At 31.7% G+C, this 19,011-nt stretch overlaps 1 protein-coding gene across 1 annotated transcript; it reads left to right on the top strand.

The window, feature by feature from the left end:
* Nucleotides 1-1,881: 1,881 nt before the first annotated feature.
* Nucleotides 1,882-3,496, top strand: LOC109796417 (cytochrome P450 94C1). Its single transcript, XM_083077651.1, has one exon. The coding sequence runs from the start codon at nucleotides 1,882-1,884 to the stop codon at nucleotides 3,415-3,417; it is 1,536 nt and encodes a 511-aa protein (XP_082933777.1). The 3' UTR covers nucleotides 3,418-3,496.
* The last annotated feature ends 15,515 nt before the right edge of the window (nucleotides 3,497-19,011 follow it).

Raw genomic sequence — 19,011 nt, 5'->3', positions numbered from 1 at the left:
TGATCTATATTTATTTTTGAAAAATATTTTAAAAAATTAAATAAAAATATTTTTAAAAACTAAGTTTTGGGTTTAAAAATCAATTATATAAAATAAAAATATTAATATTCTACTATATTTGTCATAAAATGATTATTTTTAATTAATTAAAAAATTATTTAAAATTTATAAAATATTTATCTCAATATGTATCTTCATGTATAATGATTATATAAATCTTTTAATAGAAAATATTTGGATATTAATTTTTTTAATTAAAATTTACTTTTATTAAATTTGAGATTTCTAAACTTTAACAACTCATGTCTTAAAATATAAAATTAACAAAGGTGTATATCATCAAAGTCATTCAATTCATTAAATTTTTTATTTTTATTTTATTATAGAAAGATTATAGAAATTAATTCAATTTTTTTTAATTATATCAAACTGTCACAATTTGTATTTTTGAAATTTCAAAAGACTAAAAGATGTCATATCTATTTAACTCTCTTTTTCATGTTGATAAGTTCATTTATTTAATATTTATAAAAGTTATTATTATAAATTTATAAGAAAAAACAAACATTAAATATTAAATAAAATATTTCTAAAAATTAAATAAATAATAGATATTTATAAAATAAAAAAATAGTCATCAAGAGGACAATTTGTTATATCATCTCTCATGCTTCTTTATTGGAAGTCTCAAAGAAAAAATAAAATAAAATTATAGGCCTAATATTTTTCATTAGGTTAATAAAAAAGTTACTTTAGTCCAATGTTTTTACTAATCTCAATTTTTAAATACCTAATTAGTAAAGATTTTTGTTTATCCTTGAAAGCTTGGGGTTTGCTCCTTATAAAAGAGAAGGAGGAGGTGCATAGTAATATAGTGAGCAATGTGAAATTTTTGGTTGGAAAGCAAACAAAAGTGGAACCTGAACATTCTTTTAATAATTTTGAGATTAATTTTTATTAAGATAAAGATGAATTTTGGTTTAATCTTATTCTAAGGACAATAATTATAGATTTATTGTCAAAATGTTCAACAGTGTAAATAACACACCATAATGAATATTTATAACAAAAAATTATGATATTATTAACCGATGTTATTGACATAAAAATTTCAATTTTTTTAAAAAGTTATTTATATACATCTCACTTGTTATTTTATTTTATTTAATTATATTTTTTATTTATCTCTTTTTTATTTTATACTTTTATTTTGTATTATATTATATTATATAATATTTTCTCTTTTTTATTTTTCATTTTTTATTATTTTTTCTTCAAATTTTAGTATTTTTTAGACTAAATTGGGTTATGAAAAATGTAATTTGGCAGGGTCAAAAAATACGTTTTAATAAGACTCCATTTCCATTAAACCAATCTAGAACCCAGCCAAAACATAAGATGTGACGAAAAATATACTCATGAACGAATACAACACAATATATTTTGAGTTGTTTGGATAATTTCTCCATAAAAAAAAATATTAATACGTGGTAGTCCCAATAGCATAATAATTTCCCCCTCTCACTAGAGAAATTATAACATGTAACTGAACCTTATCACGATTACTTCTTTTTTCTTTAATATTTTATTATATGTCCTAATTAAATAAATAAATAACCCGCCAATTTAGTTAACAAATCTCCTAAAAAGTTTCTAAAAGAATAAATTATAAAAACAGTCATTAAAATATTGGAATTCATGCTGACGAGTATCTTTAATCTTTAATAAATACTATAAAAAAAAAAACCCTTTAAATTAGTATTCTCAAAATTAATAAAATATATAAATAAAAATTAAGCAGCACGTACGTACACACGTATACTCATAGGTTATATATTATATCCTCAAAGTGTACCTCTGTTTTATCTTTATGATCCATCCATGGAGCTTCAACCTTTTACTCTCTGCTACCTCTTCACTAACGTCTCCTTAGCCACACTACTCTGTCTTTCACTTTCCATCATCACCCTCCTCACTCTCACTCTCACTCTCACTCTCATTCTCTCCCCTCGCTGGACCTTCTTCTGCAACTGCGAAACGTGCCAAGCCTATCTAACTTCGAGCTGGTCCAAAACCTTCGACAACCTCTGCGATTGGTACACTCACCTCCTCCGAAACTCCCCCACAAAAACAATCCACATACACGTGCTCCGCAACACCATCACCGCCAACCCCGACAACGTCGAACACATGCTCAAAACCAGGTTCGACAATTTCCCCAAGGGGAAACCCTTCTCCACCATCCTCGCCGATTTCCTCGGCCGGGGAATCTTCAACGTCGACGGAGAATCCTGGAGCTTCCAGAAGAAGATGGCCAGCCTCGAACTCAGCAGCAACTCCATACGCTCCTTCGCCTTTGATGTTGTGAGGTTCGAAATCCAGCACCGCCTCGTACCTCTCCTTATGGTCAAACAAAACGAGAGCGTTTTGGACTTGCAGGACGTTTTCAAGAGATTCTCGTTCGACAGCATTTGCAGATTCTCCTTCGGCTTGGACCCTATGTGTCTGGAGCTCTCTCTGCCTATATCGAACTTCGCTCTCTCCTTTGACTTGGCTTCGAAGCTTTCCGCGGAGAGAGCCATGTCGGTGTCCCCTTTGATTTGGAAGTTGAAGAGGTTGCTGAACTTAGGGTCGGAGAAGAAGCTTCGAGAAGCGGTTAGAATGATAGACATCTTAGCGAAGGAGGTGATAAGGCAGAGAAGAAAAAAGGGGTTTTCGTCTCAGAAGGACTTGTTGTCACGCTTCATGAGAAGCGTCAACGATGACACATACTTAAAAGACATTATAATAAGTTTTTTATTAGCTGGTCGGGACACTGTGGCTTCGGCTCTAACCAGCTTCTTCTGGCTAGTGGCGAAGCATCCAGAAGTGGAATCAGCGATTCTTGTAGAAGCGGAGCGAGTGATTGGAAAGGATAATAAGGAGATAAGAAGCTTCGAAGAGGTTCAGCAGTTGCAGTATTTACATGCGGCGGCGTATGAGAGCATGAGGTTGTACCCACCGGTTCAATTCGATTCCAAGTTTTGTTTGGACGATGATGTTTTGCCTGATGGGAGTTTTGTGAAGAGAGGGAGTAGGGTTAGTTATCATGCGTATGCGATGGGTCGTATGGAGGAAATATGGGGTTTGGATTGTTGTGAGTTTAGGCCAGAAAGGTGGTTGAAGGAAGGGGTGTTTTGCCCTCAGAACCCGTTTAAGTATCCGGTTTTTCAAGCGGGGATGAGGGTGTGTTTGGGGAAAGAAATGGCTCTCATGGAACTCAAGAGTGTCGCAATTTCGTTGCTTCGAAGGTTTCACATCCAATTACTCGAACCCTATCATCGCACCAACCCACGTTTCTCGCCTGGCCTCACTGCCACTTTTAGTTGCGGCCTTCCCGTAAAGCTACGTCAACGACACCACCCTCTAAATTTATAATCAATATTCCCCATCAGTAAATTTATGTGTCTTTAATTTCATAAAATTCTCATAATCTAATCATCCATATATACCAGAATGTTTGCGATTAAATGATACACATATATGTACACTTCGGTTCTCGTTGCTATATTCTTGCATAAAAACACTATCAACGGTTAAATTCTTAGAAACTTATTATGTAAATCATTTTTTTTGGCCCATTATGTAAATCATGTATTTGCAGATACGTACTTTATTTTTTCCAATATATGGTACAAATAAGGTATGTATGTAGATGAGATTGTTTCATGTCAGTTGATGGGGAAAAGAAAGGGAGCCCACGTGTTTTTTGGCACACTGGTCGGTATGCTATATTATTGCGGAATGCAATACTAGGTGAGTGATTGACGAGGAAAAAGACTGGCGAACAGTTGCTGAGTCTTGCACCACTAGAATGTTGGTGTTAGTGTGTTCTCCTATTCTACCAGATTTCACAACTATAACATTGAATAAGCTTTAAAAAGTTGTTTTTGCATGTTTTGTTCTTCTTCTGTGCATTTGGACGATGCTTTATGAATTCAATGGGTTTATACAAAATTTACAACTAACTAGCTAAAGATATAGACTTGCGTTGTGTAGTTAATTGTTGAAAAATGTGATGTTAAATGTTCTCTTTTGTCTAAAAGTCTTACATCACTTAAGAATTAAGGCTACGAGTAGTTTATAAACACCCTTACTCCTTAACCTACCGAGACACCTTTTAAAGGACAAAATTGTGACAGTTCAACAAGCACTAAAGTGGACAATACTTCGGATGTGTTAATTCTAACTATGACAGCGAATTTACGGTAGGAAAAACATTAGAAGAAGGGCATATGCCACTTTTACTCGTTAGCCTCGACTTTTAAATGATGAACATTGTCACTAGAAAAAGGTCATCGGACTTAAGGTAAGAACAACACCCAAAGTATATTGGACACTTGATTAATAAGAGAAAATGAGAAGAAAAAAAAATATAAGTACGATACATGATTTGATATGATAGAAAATAAAATAGGAAGAAATGATAAATATTGATATAGTGTACGGAGTAGATGAGTGTTTATGAATCATTACTCTTGTTTATTTTTTTTTTCTTTTTACAAAAAGCCATATTTATTTTAACATAACTTAAATCAGATAGGCAAATTTATATAAAATTAATTCTAATGTAAAGGAACATAGCACTATCACAATATTGAAAACTAAGTTTAATTAATTATACTATTGTATAACTTTACTTATTTAATTTTAAGCTATGACAAATTGCAAATAATCGTTTAATTATTAATTATATTATCACTTGTATAATTTTGAGTTCAAAAAATTATTAATTATATAATCTTAGTTAACAATATTTATATTAATATGGTAACATATAATTGACAAATAGTTATATTTTTGAAGTATGTGGTAGCTAGTTCAATTCTCATATTCATGTCTAAGGAAGGATTTTCTCTCAGTCATAGGATACCACGGACAAACAAACAAAAAAAATCTTAACAATCCTCACTAAAAAGAATTGATGAAATATATATTTAATATTTTGAGAACATAGTACGGATATAATATTCTTTTATTTAAAATATAAGGAATTTTCTTTCTAATTAAATGTAAGTAGAGCACGCATCTCGTAATATTCTGCAATTTTTTTGTTTATATAAGAAATTGCAAAATTGGACAGACAGTTTTCATTCTCTAATCAGTGCCGACTATGCGCACAAATTTTGATAGTGAATTGACCAAAAATATTTTTAGCGCCTATTTAGTAATTATTTTTTTAACAAGCAATTATTTTTTTATTATTATTCTTGTAAAATAATAATTGGTAATTATTTTTATAAAAAAAAACTTAAGTGCTATAAAAGATGGGATTATACAAAGAAAAATAAATATTAATTATATCGACATCTATATATTAAATACAAACTTCTATTTTACATTAGAATGAACAAAGAGGTTTGTAAAAAAAAAATAACTTCTTATCTAATTAGCTAATTCAATTTTTATTTATAATGACTCGTCATTATTCTTATACTTAACAATTCATCTACTCGCAGCAGGATAAGATATATACAATACATGGATATATATACATGTAAAAATTTTAAACAACAATTAAAGGCATATAATGACTACACAAATATATAAAATATTACAGTAATTCAATACTAAAATAATAACTCTAAATTGTTGGTTAAGTGACTTGATATTACCGAACCAGCACGATCTTTTTATACTTGCTAGATCAACAATCAAATTGGATACTAATTCATAACAACATGATTTTTCGTATATCGTCACTTAAATTAAGAACTCTAGTATTCTTGTCAGGGTAAAACAGTTTAGGTGTGAGTCAACTATAACATTAGCTTGGATAACCAAGTCACCTATGAGATTAGTTCACCGACTATCCTCAAAATACTACGCCTTTTTAGTACTCGATAGGGGTTTACCTCGACCTTGTACCTTACTCCAAATGGTTACTTTATATATGTATGTCTTCATACAGATCAACATTGGTCACTTGTAATTAGTATAGTTTGACCTGACCTCGATATTATGATCACTTATAGCTAGTATGCCTCGACATGACCCACATATCATATCAACTGAGGTCCTAGAGGAGACTCAACTATTCACTTCAAGATTCAACTATTCGAAAAAGATTTTTCAACAACTAAGCTCACAAGATACTACACCAATATCCAGATAATGGAATATCCAACTTTTGAAAAGACCCTCTCCTCTAGTCCTATATCGATCAACATAACATGCCTAAATACTTTAAGCATTCTCAACATCATTACCTTAACAGTCCAATAATTTGTCATTTATATACATTATCCTAAATCAATGCATATAGAACCAACATCATTCAAAAAAATTCAACTATCAACAGTTTAATCATTGATATACATCATCTCAGATCAATGTATAAAGATTTAACAACATATATCAACATGCCACATGTAGTAGATTCAACTAAACTACACATGTTCACCATTTGTTCAACTAAACAACATATTTTTACTTGGCACTTCATGCCCAATGCCATCCACCTTGCCTCTAACGTCACTAAGACAAGGAGTTATCTATCTCTCACTCTTGGCACCATTCACCTGCGCCCAACATGAACGAGATAAAGAAACCCCCAGGATAATCATGCTTGATGTGGTTAAACTCACGCTCGACCTTATTTCGGGTAGAGATGATTCTCTCTCTTCACATCTTATGTCACTCTATTGGCATCTGGTGTCACTTAGACAAAGAGTTTCTATCTTGGCCACGTTGGGTGCCACACAACTTGGGATCCAGTGTCACCAAGTCAAAGACAATTCTCTCATCTTATGTCCAGTGCCATTCAACCTACATCCAGTGTGACCAAATCAAAGACTTTTATCTCTCCTCACAATCAATGCAATTTAAGATAGAGGACTCCTAATTGATGAGTCACACTTAACACCTTGAAGCTCGTTTGATGCAATGGTGAATTCTACACTTGATAAATTCACAAATTTGCTCAATCCCATCTAAAACTCAAAGAATTCAAGCATGCAACACCAAGAATCACCTATACACCACATTCTACTCATTTTCAACCACAAATACAACATGCAACAATGAATTAATCAATATTAATCACCTGAATCTCCCCCAACATGCTCAAAGAGACTCATAACCCCACAATACAAGAATTATATCTTCTACACAACCACAATTTAGATGCAATCCATCATCACACAACATCAATAATCAATAAGAATTTAGTTCTATGTTCCCTTACCTCGAAACCGAGGTGAAATGAGGAAGAAGATGAAGAATAAGAAAAGGAATGAATTTTGAGTAGCTTTGCGCTAACACTCCAGCACTCTAATCCTTAACTCAACTAATCTGGATCACCTTTCTACAACTCACAAAAGCAGGAATCAGATGTTTGTTGTGGAATGAGAAGGAAGTAAAGTCATTTTTTGTTACAGAGCTTTAATAATAAATAAAATTTCATTAGTGAAAAGAATTAATAATAATAATAATAATAAATAAATAAAATTGGCTAAGTTGAGTATTTAAATTTGAATATCTGAATAATTATTTTAATTGATAATTTTTAAAATATATATGCAATGGCAAATTTGAGTTATATACATCAAGTCATAATATTTTTAACTCTTAGTACTTTGATTGTATAAAATTATCTTATCTTTTATAATATATTAATCATAAATAACAAAAATTTACAGCCGCGGTCAGGTTAGCAGTGAGAAATCAAAGTAGTTCAGCATAAAGTCTTTAAAATTTTTACTTTATCATCAAAATTAATTATACACAAATAAAAAATTTAAAACAAAAGTAAGTTATAAATATGTTCAGTTTATAACTAAACACATGGACAACTAGTATAGAATCATTCCATCTTTAAGTTATAATCTTAAATTTATGAGTTAATACTCGGATGATGAACTTGGTATAACTAATCTTACAAAGATTATTGGCTTTAATCTTAAGATCCACGTAGTATATATAAAAAATAAATAAATGTGTCAAATTTGTCTGGCAAAGCAAACAAAAATTGTCATTTTGCTTAGCTGGGATGCCTATGTTATTGTCTTGCGGGTACCAGTTGCGGGCATCAGTTGCGGGCAGGGATGACAAATATACTCGTGCTCACAGGTAATACCCGAACCCGTCCCAATTTTGACGGGAAATATCCAATTTGACCGGGTACGGGTAAAATTTGATATATTAAATCGGGTACGGGTACGGGTATGTACTTTTTTTACAAAAAATAAAAAAATAAATTAAAAATATCATATTTTTTTTACAAAAAATAAAAAATAAAAAAATTAACGTACAGGTGCGGGTATACTCGATACCCAACGGGAATGGGGATAAGGATGAAAATTATATACCCGACAGATACAAAAACGAGAACGAAAATGAGTTTAACTCGCGAGAATAAGAACAAGTATTATGAAACCGTATCCGACTCACCTCGTTGTCATCCCTAGTTGTGGGAGACAGAATCAAGTCGACAACTATTAAAAGATGTAAAAACGAAAGAATGTCATGGTCACGTGCGTGTGTGTACTTGTTTCCAAATTACGATTCATGATATAATTAATTTGTCTGGTTTTATTATCAAAGTTTGAAACTCACTTCACCTTATAAAGTACCATTATTATAGCATCTCCAAAATGGATTTGAGGAATAATTCACATGGCCATGTGCCCCTCCCTACGTACGTTGCTTAGCACTCCCACGAGGGCTGCGCCTGCATTTTATATATTTTCATCCGTCTTCCTCGTGCCACACACACCAATGACAATAAGCACCAGTTTTGTGTAGGATTTAAATTTTGTAGGCCAATAAATAAATGTGTTTATACCCAAATTATGATTAATTGAAAGAGAAACAAAATTCATGATTATCTATATCTAGAAGATGACTCTTGGTGTACTAACACATGTATCCTTAAACAAGAGGCTCACAGATACTATAAAAAAAAATTTCTACTGATACCCCAATTGGATCAATTTCCTCAACTGAGCAATGAAAAATATTTGGCCCTTTTGACACGGGTTATTTACTATGGAGGAAGTTAGAAAAGTTGTAATGAGAATGAAATCCATTAAGGCTCTACTGCCCTAGGACAAGTTTCAACCATTATGTGGATGTGTGTGGGTTTAATCTCTCGGTGCTATAGAATGTTTCTCTTCCACTATCTCCATATCATTTTCTTATATGCATTATTCAATAGCTGGCTTTGTGTATCAATCTGTTGATGATGACTAACAACTAGTGAATGGTTCATATAATAAGAGTTGACCCTTATTTATCTCACATATTTTTTTGAATCCGACTTGAACATTAATATAGATACTGAAGGAATTTTAACCCTACGATCAAGACTTAGCTGGCCAATATCTTCATCATCAGACATGCATCCAACATAATTAAGGAAGTATTTGGGTATTATATATATCTTGACAAAAAGTACGGCAAAGGCATGTTTTATTCATGTTGTGGAAAAAGTACATGCTTTGGTGCGGAAAATATAATTCAATTATGTAGGTCCATGCTTTGGTCAAATAATGGGTCTACTGGGTGAAACATGCAGAGTTTGAACAACATTATAAAGCTAGATGCTTGGAGGATTGGGTGCCCAAAACATAAGAGCAACTAATGTGTTTTTGTTGGGAAAATTAGTTTGACAACTTTATTTATAATATATGACTCATAAGTCAAAATATCATCGCATGGAAGGTAGTTAGCCTAAGAGTATATGTTAACAAATCACCTCATCTTGAGTATCTATCAACACCACTCTCATTGAGGTGAACATCCACACCAACAATTTGTCAAGGATCTAGAGTCTCAATAGGGTACTCCAACCACATAGGATTAATCATGAAAACTGGTACGAAGATTGTAAATTCATTAACCTCACTCTCAAGGTTTAAATCAAAATAACTTTAAAAAGGGACCTTTCTAATATAGGATTCATATCCTTGTATCTCCAAAATAAATAATTTATATGCATATGATTCGTGACTCATAAGATTCACATCATCACTTTGATTCAAAAGTTTTATCATACAAGAGGTTGTACATCAATTGTCATCACAAAATTTTTATTTTTCATCTTAAGGAGACTCCACATATCATCATAAATTCTTAGTTACTTATCTTAAGGACGTTGTACATCAAGTATCATCATAAACTCCTATTCATCTTAGAATCTTAGCATTTCATCATTAATCTCATGACTCATGACAAGGGCATCTATTTAGATTTTTAGCTAGGTATGGGTATAGTACTTCTTTGTTGACAAAGATCATGGAAAGAGGATTTTCCTATATGCTTGGTAACCTGGCTATTGTGGTGTCATCTGTGAGTAAGACTATCATGAAGTTTTGGGTATCTTAATTAACTAACTGGTGCAACAATAGGATATGCATATATACATTGATTTTCTTCACAAATAAATTCATAGCATCATTCTGGCTAAGATATAATGATCATGCATAAGGTTCCTCGAGTAGAAAACCATGTTGATGTCAAGCTCATATGTTTCCAGCTTCTTATACTTAGACTACCTTTCACCAAACGTTTTCTTAGCACATCAAGGCAATATGAGATTGCTTTAACATAGACTTAAAAGTACTTTTGAGAGATTTTTTCATTAGAGAAAAAATTCTTTATTTTTAATAAAAAAAAATGCTTATAACTTATACCAAAATAGATTCAATTTCTCTTTGTAACTTTGTATTATCTGTTTCTTTTTTCAATTCTAAATATTACAAAAATGTAAAGAGACATGTAAGAACATGTTAATATTTATGGTTTTTTATATAAAAATTAGTCAATTATAAAATTAATAAATATTTTGTATAAATAATATGATAACAAAATATATTAATGGTTGTGATTTTTAATTTAATTCCAATAAGTCGGTGAATAAAATACGTTGATAACATCTTCGTACTACTTCATACTATATTTTTTTTTAGTGTTCAAGGTTAATTTCCACATTTAAGGAGTCTTTTTATTACTTGTAATAAATTACTATTATAATAATTATTAAACATAGATACCTATTTTAAAATTTTAAAAATATCAATAATTATGAGATAAAAAAAAATTGGAACGAAATTAAGCAACTTGATTTATTTTAAATTTTAATAGTTCATGTTTGTGCGATTTGATGTTATAATTAATACTCGCGAGCTTATTAAAATTGTAAAAACGAATCCTATGCTGTACGTTGTGTATCATGATGTCAGATTTGAGGAGACAAGCTTAAGTGGATATGTTGGAGAGGAAAAAAAAAAAAAAGAGTGATGGAAATGTTGATTTTGTAAGAGTGAACGAAAATGGCTTTGAATTTTTATTTAAAAAAGAAGAAGAAGAGAGTATACACACAGAATCGTGTTGCTCATGCTGAAATGACATTATCAATGTAAGAAAAGTTAATAGTCTCTCTCTCCACATTTTTAAAGAAATAAAAATATAAATTTATGAGCATGAATGCAATCATAGCGATGAATGATTATGAAGTCTGTTAGAAATTTTATTTTTAATAATTATCGTGGGCTGCATATATTATTTGTAATATTTATATTAGTTACTTACATTTAGTTAGGTTCAATAAAAGTGATCTAATTTTAGTGAGTCTTTAGACTGCCAACAGAAAAAAACTGATATGGGTCCACATAAGTGAAAACCAGATTTGGTCCGTTAAGGGTTAATGGAAAATCTAATAGGTTTAAAATCATAAACCCCAATATACCAAATCAGAAACACACGTCTCTCTAATCATTGCACTAAAAGACTATTTCGCTACAACCTTTTGATCAACGTCAATGGATACAGGTACGTATTATTAACATTAACTCTGTAATCTGAGATAACGGTTCTTAATATTGATTAATGAAAAATTTCTATTTGGCTTAAGAAATTTATCCCATTAGTGGTATCAGAGCCACCGTTATTATTAGGTTATGGGGTTCTAAAGCGTATTGTTACAATTTTTTTTTCTCTTCATTGATAATACGTGTATTTGAATGCGTTGGTCATTTTTTTTTTGCTTCAATTTGGTTTAATTGATTATACGGATAAAGAGATCGATTAAAAACTAAATTTTTAATTAAAGAGATTTTTCTGTGAATGTTATGTATTTGTATATGTAACAATTTTGCAATGATCCGGAAGACATTGTCAAATGAAGAAAATTTTTGAATTTTTAATTTTCTCACCGGAAGTGAGATAATTGTGCAACAATGCAATAAAAGAATATTTTCTCACCAGAAGTGAGTTAATTGTGCAACAATGCAATAAAGAAATATTTTCTCACCAGAAGTGAGTTAATTGTGCAACAATGAAATAAAAGAATATTTTTCTCACCGGAAGTGGGAAAATAATATTATGTTTGATCCTTTGAGTACCACCATAAGTGGGATTTTTTTTTGTGTTTTTGTCAAAATCATTGTTGTTATATTAAATGATATTTGGAAAAATTATATGATTAATATATTGAATTTCACATTATCGAATTTTTAATGGCATTCGCGTAAGAATTATTTTCTTGAAATTTGATTGATATTATGTTCAAATTTAAATTGATATTTTATATATATATATATATATATATATATATATATATATATCAAATTTGAGTACGAATGTTGGCAGATTATAGACCCTCTTTATTAATTAATTTGTCTGGTAATTTTTAATTAAATAAATTAATGTAATATATTGCCAAAGCAATCCCTATTATAAAAATTAATTTGATTAAAAATTACATTAGATGTTAGTATGAGATTATTTATGCGATTTGTGCTCATCCCAAAGGAAGACACAATTTGGCCAAATAATAACATGCCTGTGATGATAAATATGTGACAATTATAAAGTTACAATCATGTGAATAATAGTCGGTCCAAAGAAAGGCTATTATTTGACAGAATTAATTGTCAATATTTGATTGTTGCATTGAGAGTACCACTAACAAGTTGATTTGTATGTCCAAAGACAAAGAATTAATGTTGTGCTCGATATCTTGTAATGGGTCTATTATGTAAATAATCTGCATGTTTTATTTATTTTATTTTACTGTGAGCATGTAATTAAATTAAATTATTTTTTTTCTATGTTCTATTACAGTTGTTGTTGCTAGTGCTGTTAACTTATCTGCTCAAATTAATTGTATACCAATGCTTAATGGGACAAACTTTAAGGCCTGGAAGGAAGCAGTTGAGATAATTCTTGGCTGCATGGATCTTGATCTTGCACTTCGGGCTGAGAAACCCACTCCAAATCCGGAAAATCCGGATGAGGATAAGGTTGAAAAGTGGGAACGCTCAAACCGAATGTGTTTGATGATCATGAAGCGATCTGTTCCAGAAGTTTTTCGGGGCTCTATTTTTTAGAGCCACAATGCTAAAGGTTTCCTTGATGCCATTGAGTAGTATTTCACCAGTAATGAGAAAGCTGATGCAAGCAGTTTGCTTGCTAAACTTATCTCTATGAGATACAAAGGTAAATGAAACATAAGGGAGTACATTATGGAAATGTCTAATCTCGCGTCAAAACTAAAAGCACTAAAGTTAGAGTTGTCTGATGACTTGCTCGTGCATCTAGTTTTGATTTCTCTTCCTACACACTTTGGACAATTCAAGGTGAGTTATAATACTCAGAAAGATAAATGGACCTTGAATGAATTGATTTCTCACTATGTGCAAGAGGAGGAAAGGCAGCAAAGAGAAAAGACTGAAAGTGCTCATTTAGCGTCAAGCTCTCAGAATAGGAAGAGAGAATAATAAAGATGTTGTAGAAAGGACTTCTCAACTAAAGAAAGTCAAAAAGGATGAGAACACACCTACTTGCTTCTTCTGCAAGAAGTCTGGGCACATGAAAAAAGAGTGTCCCAAGTACGCCTCTTGGCGTGTAAAGAAAGGTAATTTTTTCTCTTTTGTTTGTTCTGAAGTTAATTTAGTTTTTGTACCACGTGATACTTGGTGGGTAGATTCTGGTGCTACTACTCACATTAGTATATCCATGCAAGGTTGCCTTTGGAGCTGACCGCCAAGTGATAATGAAAGATTTATATATGTGGGTGATGGCAACAAGGTCACAGTGGAGGCTATTGGAACATTTAGATTACAGTTAAAAATTGGATTTCATTTGGATTTATTTGAGACTTTTGTTGTACCGTCTTTTAGGCGGAATTTAATTTCTATTTGTAGTTTGGACAAATTTGGTTTTTCTTGTTCATTTGGAAATAATAAATTTAGCCTCTATCAAAATTCAAATGTTGTTGGTTCTGGTTCTTTAATTGATAATTTATACTTACTAGATGTAGTTAGTTCCAATAAAGAAAATTTTAACATTGATTCTCGTGGTACGAAGCGTAAAATAAATGAGAACCCAGCCACCTTATGGCATAAGTGTTTAGGCCATATCTCTAAACAGAGAATTCAGAGGCTTGTGGATGAGATTCTTGAACCCTTTAACTTGTCAGACTTTGAGGTTTGCGTTAAATGTATTAAGGGTAAACAAACAAATTCTAGAAAATTAGGTGCCGAAAGGGCTAAGGATGTTATGGAATTAATTCACACAGATATTTGTGGACCATTCCCTAGGCATCTTGGAATGGACAACAATATTTTATTATGTTCATAGATGATTATTCAAGGTACGACTACCTATTTTTAATTCATGAGAAGTCTCAATCCCTAGATGTTTTCAAATCTTTTAAAGCTGAAGTTGAGCTTCAACTTGGAAAGAAAATTAAGGCCGTCAAATCTGATCGTGGTGGTGAATATTACGGTAGATATGATAGATCAGGTGAACAACGTCCAGGGCCTTTTGCGCTTTTCCTAAAGGAATGTGGCATCGTTCCTCAGTATACTATGCCTGGGAAACCAAGCATGAATGGTGTTGCAGAACGTAGAAACAGGACTCTTAAGGATATGGTGAGAAGTATGATTAGTCATTCTTCCTTACCAGAGTCATTGTGGGGAGAAGCGCTTAAGACTGCAGTCTACATCCTAAATAGGGTACCAAGTAAAGCAGTTAACAAAACTCCTTACGAGCTATGGATGGGTAAAACGCCAAGTCTAAAACATTTACACATTTGGGGTTGTCCGGCTGAAGCGCGTCCTTATAGGCCGCATGAAAGCAAGCTGGAGTCAAGGACTATTAGCTGTTATTTTGTTGGTTATCCTGAACGCTCTCGGGGCTATAAATTTTACAATCCCATTACTAGATCATTCTTTGAGACGGGGAATGCGAGATTCCTTGAGGATGTTGAGTTTGGGAAGGAAGAGAACATAAGAAATGTTGTCTTTGAGGAAAAACCTCATTGACAGTGATCAAGTCCTCGTGCCTATTACTATTCCAGTACCTACCCCAGTAATAGGTGACAATCATGGAGTTATTCCTAACATTGTCCCAACACAAGACAATATTGAGGTTCTCCCTCAAATACCTATAGAGAAAGCTCAACAACCTCAAGAAGTGTCATTAAGGAGATCCACTAGAGAAAGGAAAAGTGTAATTCCAGATGATTACATTGTGTTTCTTCAAGAACATGAGGATGGCATTGGTTTAACAGAGGATGATCCAATCAACTTCTGTCAAGCTATGCAAAGTTCTAGCTCTCAAAAGTGGATTGATGCCGTGAAGGATGAGATGAAATCTATGCAAGACAACGATGTTTGGGATCTCGTTGAATTACTTGAAAGTGTGAAACCTATTGGTTGTAAATGGATATTTAAAACCAAGAGGGATTCAAAAGGTAATATCGAGAGATATAAGGCTCGTTTAGTTGCTAAAGGTTTTACTCAAAAGGAAGGCATTGATTACATAGAAACCATTTCTCCGGTTTCTTCAAAGGATTCTTTTAGAATAATAATGGCACTCGTAGCTCATTATGATTTAGAGCTCCATCAGATGGATGTTAAAACTGCGTTTCTAAATGGTGACATTGAAGAAACTATTTATATGATGCAACCAAAAAATTTTGTGTCTGGTGACTCAAAGTCCATGGTATGCAAACTAAAGAAATCCATCTCTGGTCTCAAACAAGCTTCCTGTCAATGGTATCACAAGTTCCATCAAGTTATTACCTCATATGGTTTTGAGGCAAATATAGTTGATGATTGTGTTTATCATAAGTTTAGTGAAAGTAAACATATATTCTTGGTGTTATATGTCGATGATATACTGCTTGCCAGCAGCGATATAGGGTTATTGCACGAAACCAAGAGATTTTTAACAAAGAATTTTGAAATGAAAGATCTTGGTGAAGCCTCTTTTGTATTAGGTATTAAGATACTAAGAGATCGTTCTCATGGAATCATAAGGTTATCACAAGAGAACTATATCAATAAAGTTTTAGATAGATTCGGCATGAAAGATAGTAAACCAGGAGATACCCCTATAGCCAAGGAAGACAAATTTAGCCTCAAACAATGCTCTAATAATGACCTTGAAAGAAATGAGATGCAAAAGATTCCCTATGCTTCAGCTGTGGGAAGTCTAATGTACGCTCAAGTTTGTACTCGTCCCGATATTGCATTTACGGTGGGAGTTTTGGGCAGATACTTAAGTAATCCTGGGATGCAGCATTGGAAAGCAGTAAAGCGTGTAATGCGCTATTTGAAGAGAACAAAAGGATATATGCTCACTTATCAGAAGTCTGACAGTTTAAAGATCATTGGATACTCGGACTCTGATTTTGCCGGATGTCAAGACAGTAAACGCTCCACATCTGGATACATCTTTATGTTGGCTGGAGGAGCTATCTCTTGGAAGTCTGTTAAACAGACTATTATAGCTTCATCAACCATGGCTGCGGAGTTCATTGCTTGTTTTGAGGCATCCAACCATGCGATATGGCTGCGAAATTTTATCACTAATTTACGTGTGGTTAATGGCATTGAAAGGCCATTGAAAATCTATTGTGATAATAACTCTGCAGTTCTTTATTCCAATAACAATAGGAGTACAACCAAGTCAAAATTCATTGATATAAAGTTTCTGGTTGTTAAGGAAAGAATTCATAATAAGAAAATTTCTATAGAACATATAGGGACTAATTTTATGCTAGCTGATCCACTTACTAAGGGTTTGGTGCCTAAAGTCTTTCATGAACACACTACTCATATGAGTGTAATTCCTTATAGTATCTTAGTTTAGTGGGAGTCTCATTTATATTTTGTGTCTTCTTTATTTTTAATTTTTTCAAATGTTTGTATTATTTGGATTTTCTACAGAAATAAAGTTGACAATTCTATTTTGAGCTTATTTTGTGCAATATATATATGTTGCGTTTTGAATGGATCTCTATAAAGAATAAAGTTTGGACCAGTTGGAAATAGACATGACTAAGATCACGTTGCATGTAATTTCTATACCACTTATCCATATTTGATCTATGTCATTGAGTGCATACAATTGTGGTGATCATTATGATTTAGTCACATTAGATAGTGATGAAAGCTGTAGTGATTCCCTGTTGTTGTATGAGATGGATCAGATTGTTTAAGGGGAGTCTAAAAGTAAATAACATATGGTTGCGCGCTTAAAGATTTTTGTGATACAAATACTTAAATGAATATAAAGCCCAAGTGGGAGATTGTTAGAAATTTTATTTCTAATAATTATTGTGGGTTGCACATATTATTTGTAGTATTTATATTAGTTATTTACATTTAGTTGGACTCAATAAAAGTGATATAATTTTAGTGAGCCTTTAGACTGCTAACAGGAAAAAGCTGATATGGACTCATATAAGTGAAAACCAGATTTGGCCCGTTAGGGATTAATGGGAACCCTAATAGGTTTAAAATCATAAAGATGGTCATGGTCCCCAATATGCCAAATTAGAAACACACGTCTTTCTGTCTCCCCATTAGAAGAGTAACATCAAGTCCCATCAAGGAATCCAGTGATTTAGCTAAGAAAGATCATTGCACCAAAAGACTATTTCGCTGCAACCTTTTGATCAACGTCAATGGATACATGTACGTATTATTAGCATTAACTCTGTAACCTAAGACAACGGTTCTTAATATTGATTAATAAAAAATTTCTATTTGACTTAAGAAATTTATCCCAACAAAGTCACCTTACATCTTGATGCAGGAGAAGTTTCAATCGAAAACGTGAAGAATTAAAAATTCACTACTATTATTATTGTAGAGTTGTTATATATTTGTACAATAAATTTTATCATAATAATAATATTTTCTTTATACTTACTATATGTTATCACTAATCATTATTAATTAACAGATTAAGTATTGGGATGTTAATTTGCGACCGCACTTGTTTGGATTAGTTTATAACGAGGCCCAACAAGAGATATAGCTGACTTTGTGTGTCTTCAAAACTATTTAAACGGCATATTTTCACTTTCTGATGAAAAAAGCTAAAGCAACTCATGTGTTATTTTTAGGTTACGTTCAACGTAACGGAAAAACAAACACACACGAATTCATCTCCAGTATCCATTAATATGATTTTTTTTTTTCCCTTGGGCAATGAGAGGAAAATGAATTTAGGTATATTTAGATAAACTTTTTTAAAATACACTTTTAGAAGAAAAAAAATGAAATATTTTTTTATATAATTAAAATTAATTTATGCATATATATAATTTGCAAAATTTATTTTTTATTATAATCTCCAGAATCTTATTTTTAACTTAATCATATACTAGTTTTACACTTTTACTGTATGAAAAGGTTTTTTTTTTTTTTGCTTCTTTTTTTTTCTCCTATAAGTTTTAATTGAAAATTTTATCCAAACAAATTCTTAAAACTATATATAAAAAAAAATTTAGTCCTTCTGCATCATGAAAATATGTCATTTCTCACTTGTTTTTTGTTTTTTGTTCCCTAAAGTTATTTTTTGTTTCGTTTAGTTTTATTTTTTCTTAATTTTATTATTATTTATTTATTTATGAACATTATTAAATAATTTTTATAGTTTTTAATTTAATAAATTTAAAAAAAATTGAATACAAATAAAATAAAACAAATGAATGAAAAAATGAAACAAAAC

Source organism: Cajanus cajan, chromosome 6 (assembly GCF_000230855.2).
Source record: "Cajanus cajan strain Asha chromosome 6, NIPB_CcT2T_4, whole genome shotgun sequence".
NCBI lineage: Eukaryota > Viridiplantae > Streptophyta > Magnoliopsida > Fabales > Fabaceae > Cajanus > Cajanus cajan.
Note: the sequence above shows the minus strand (reverse complement) of the source record. Positions and strands in the feature narration are given on the sequence as shown.

Coding starts and splice junctions, on each gene's coding strand:
- LOC109796417 (XM_083077651.1), top strand. CDS start 1,882: ATGGAGCTTCAACCTTTTACTCTCTGCTACCTCTTCACTAACGTCTCC.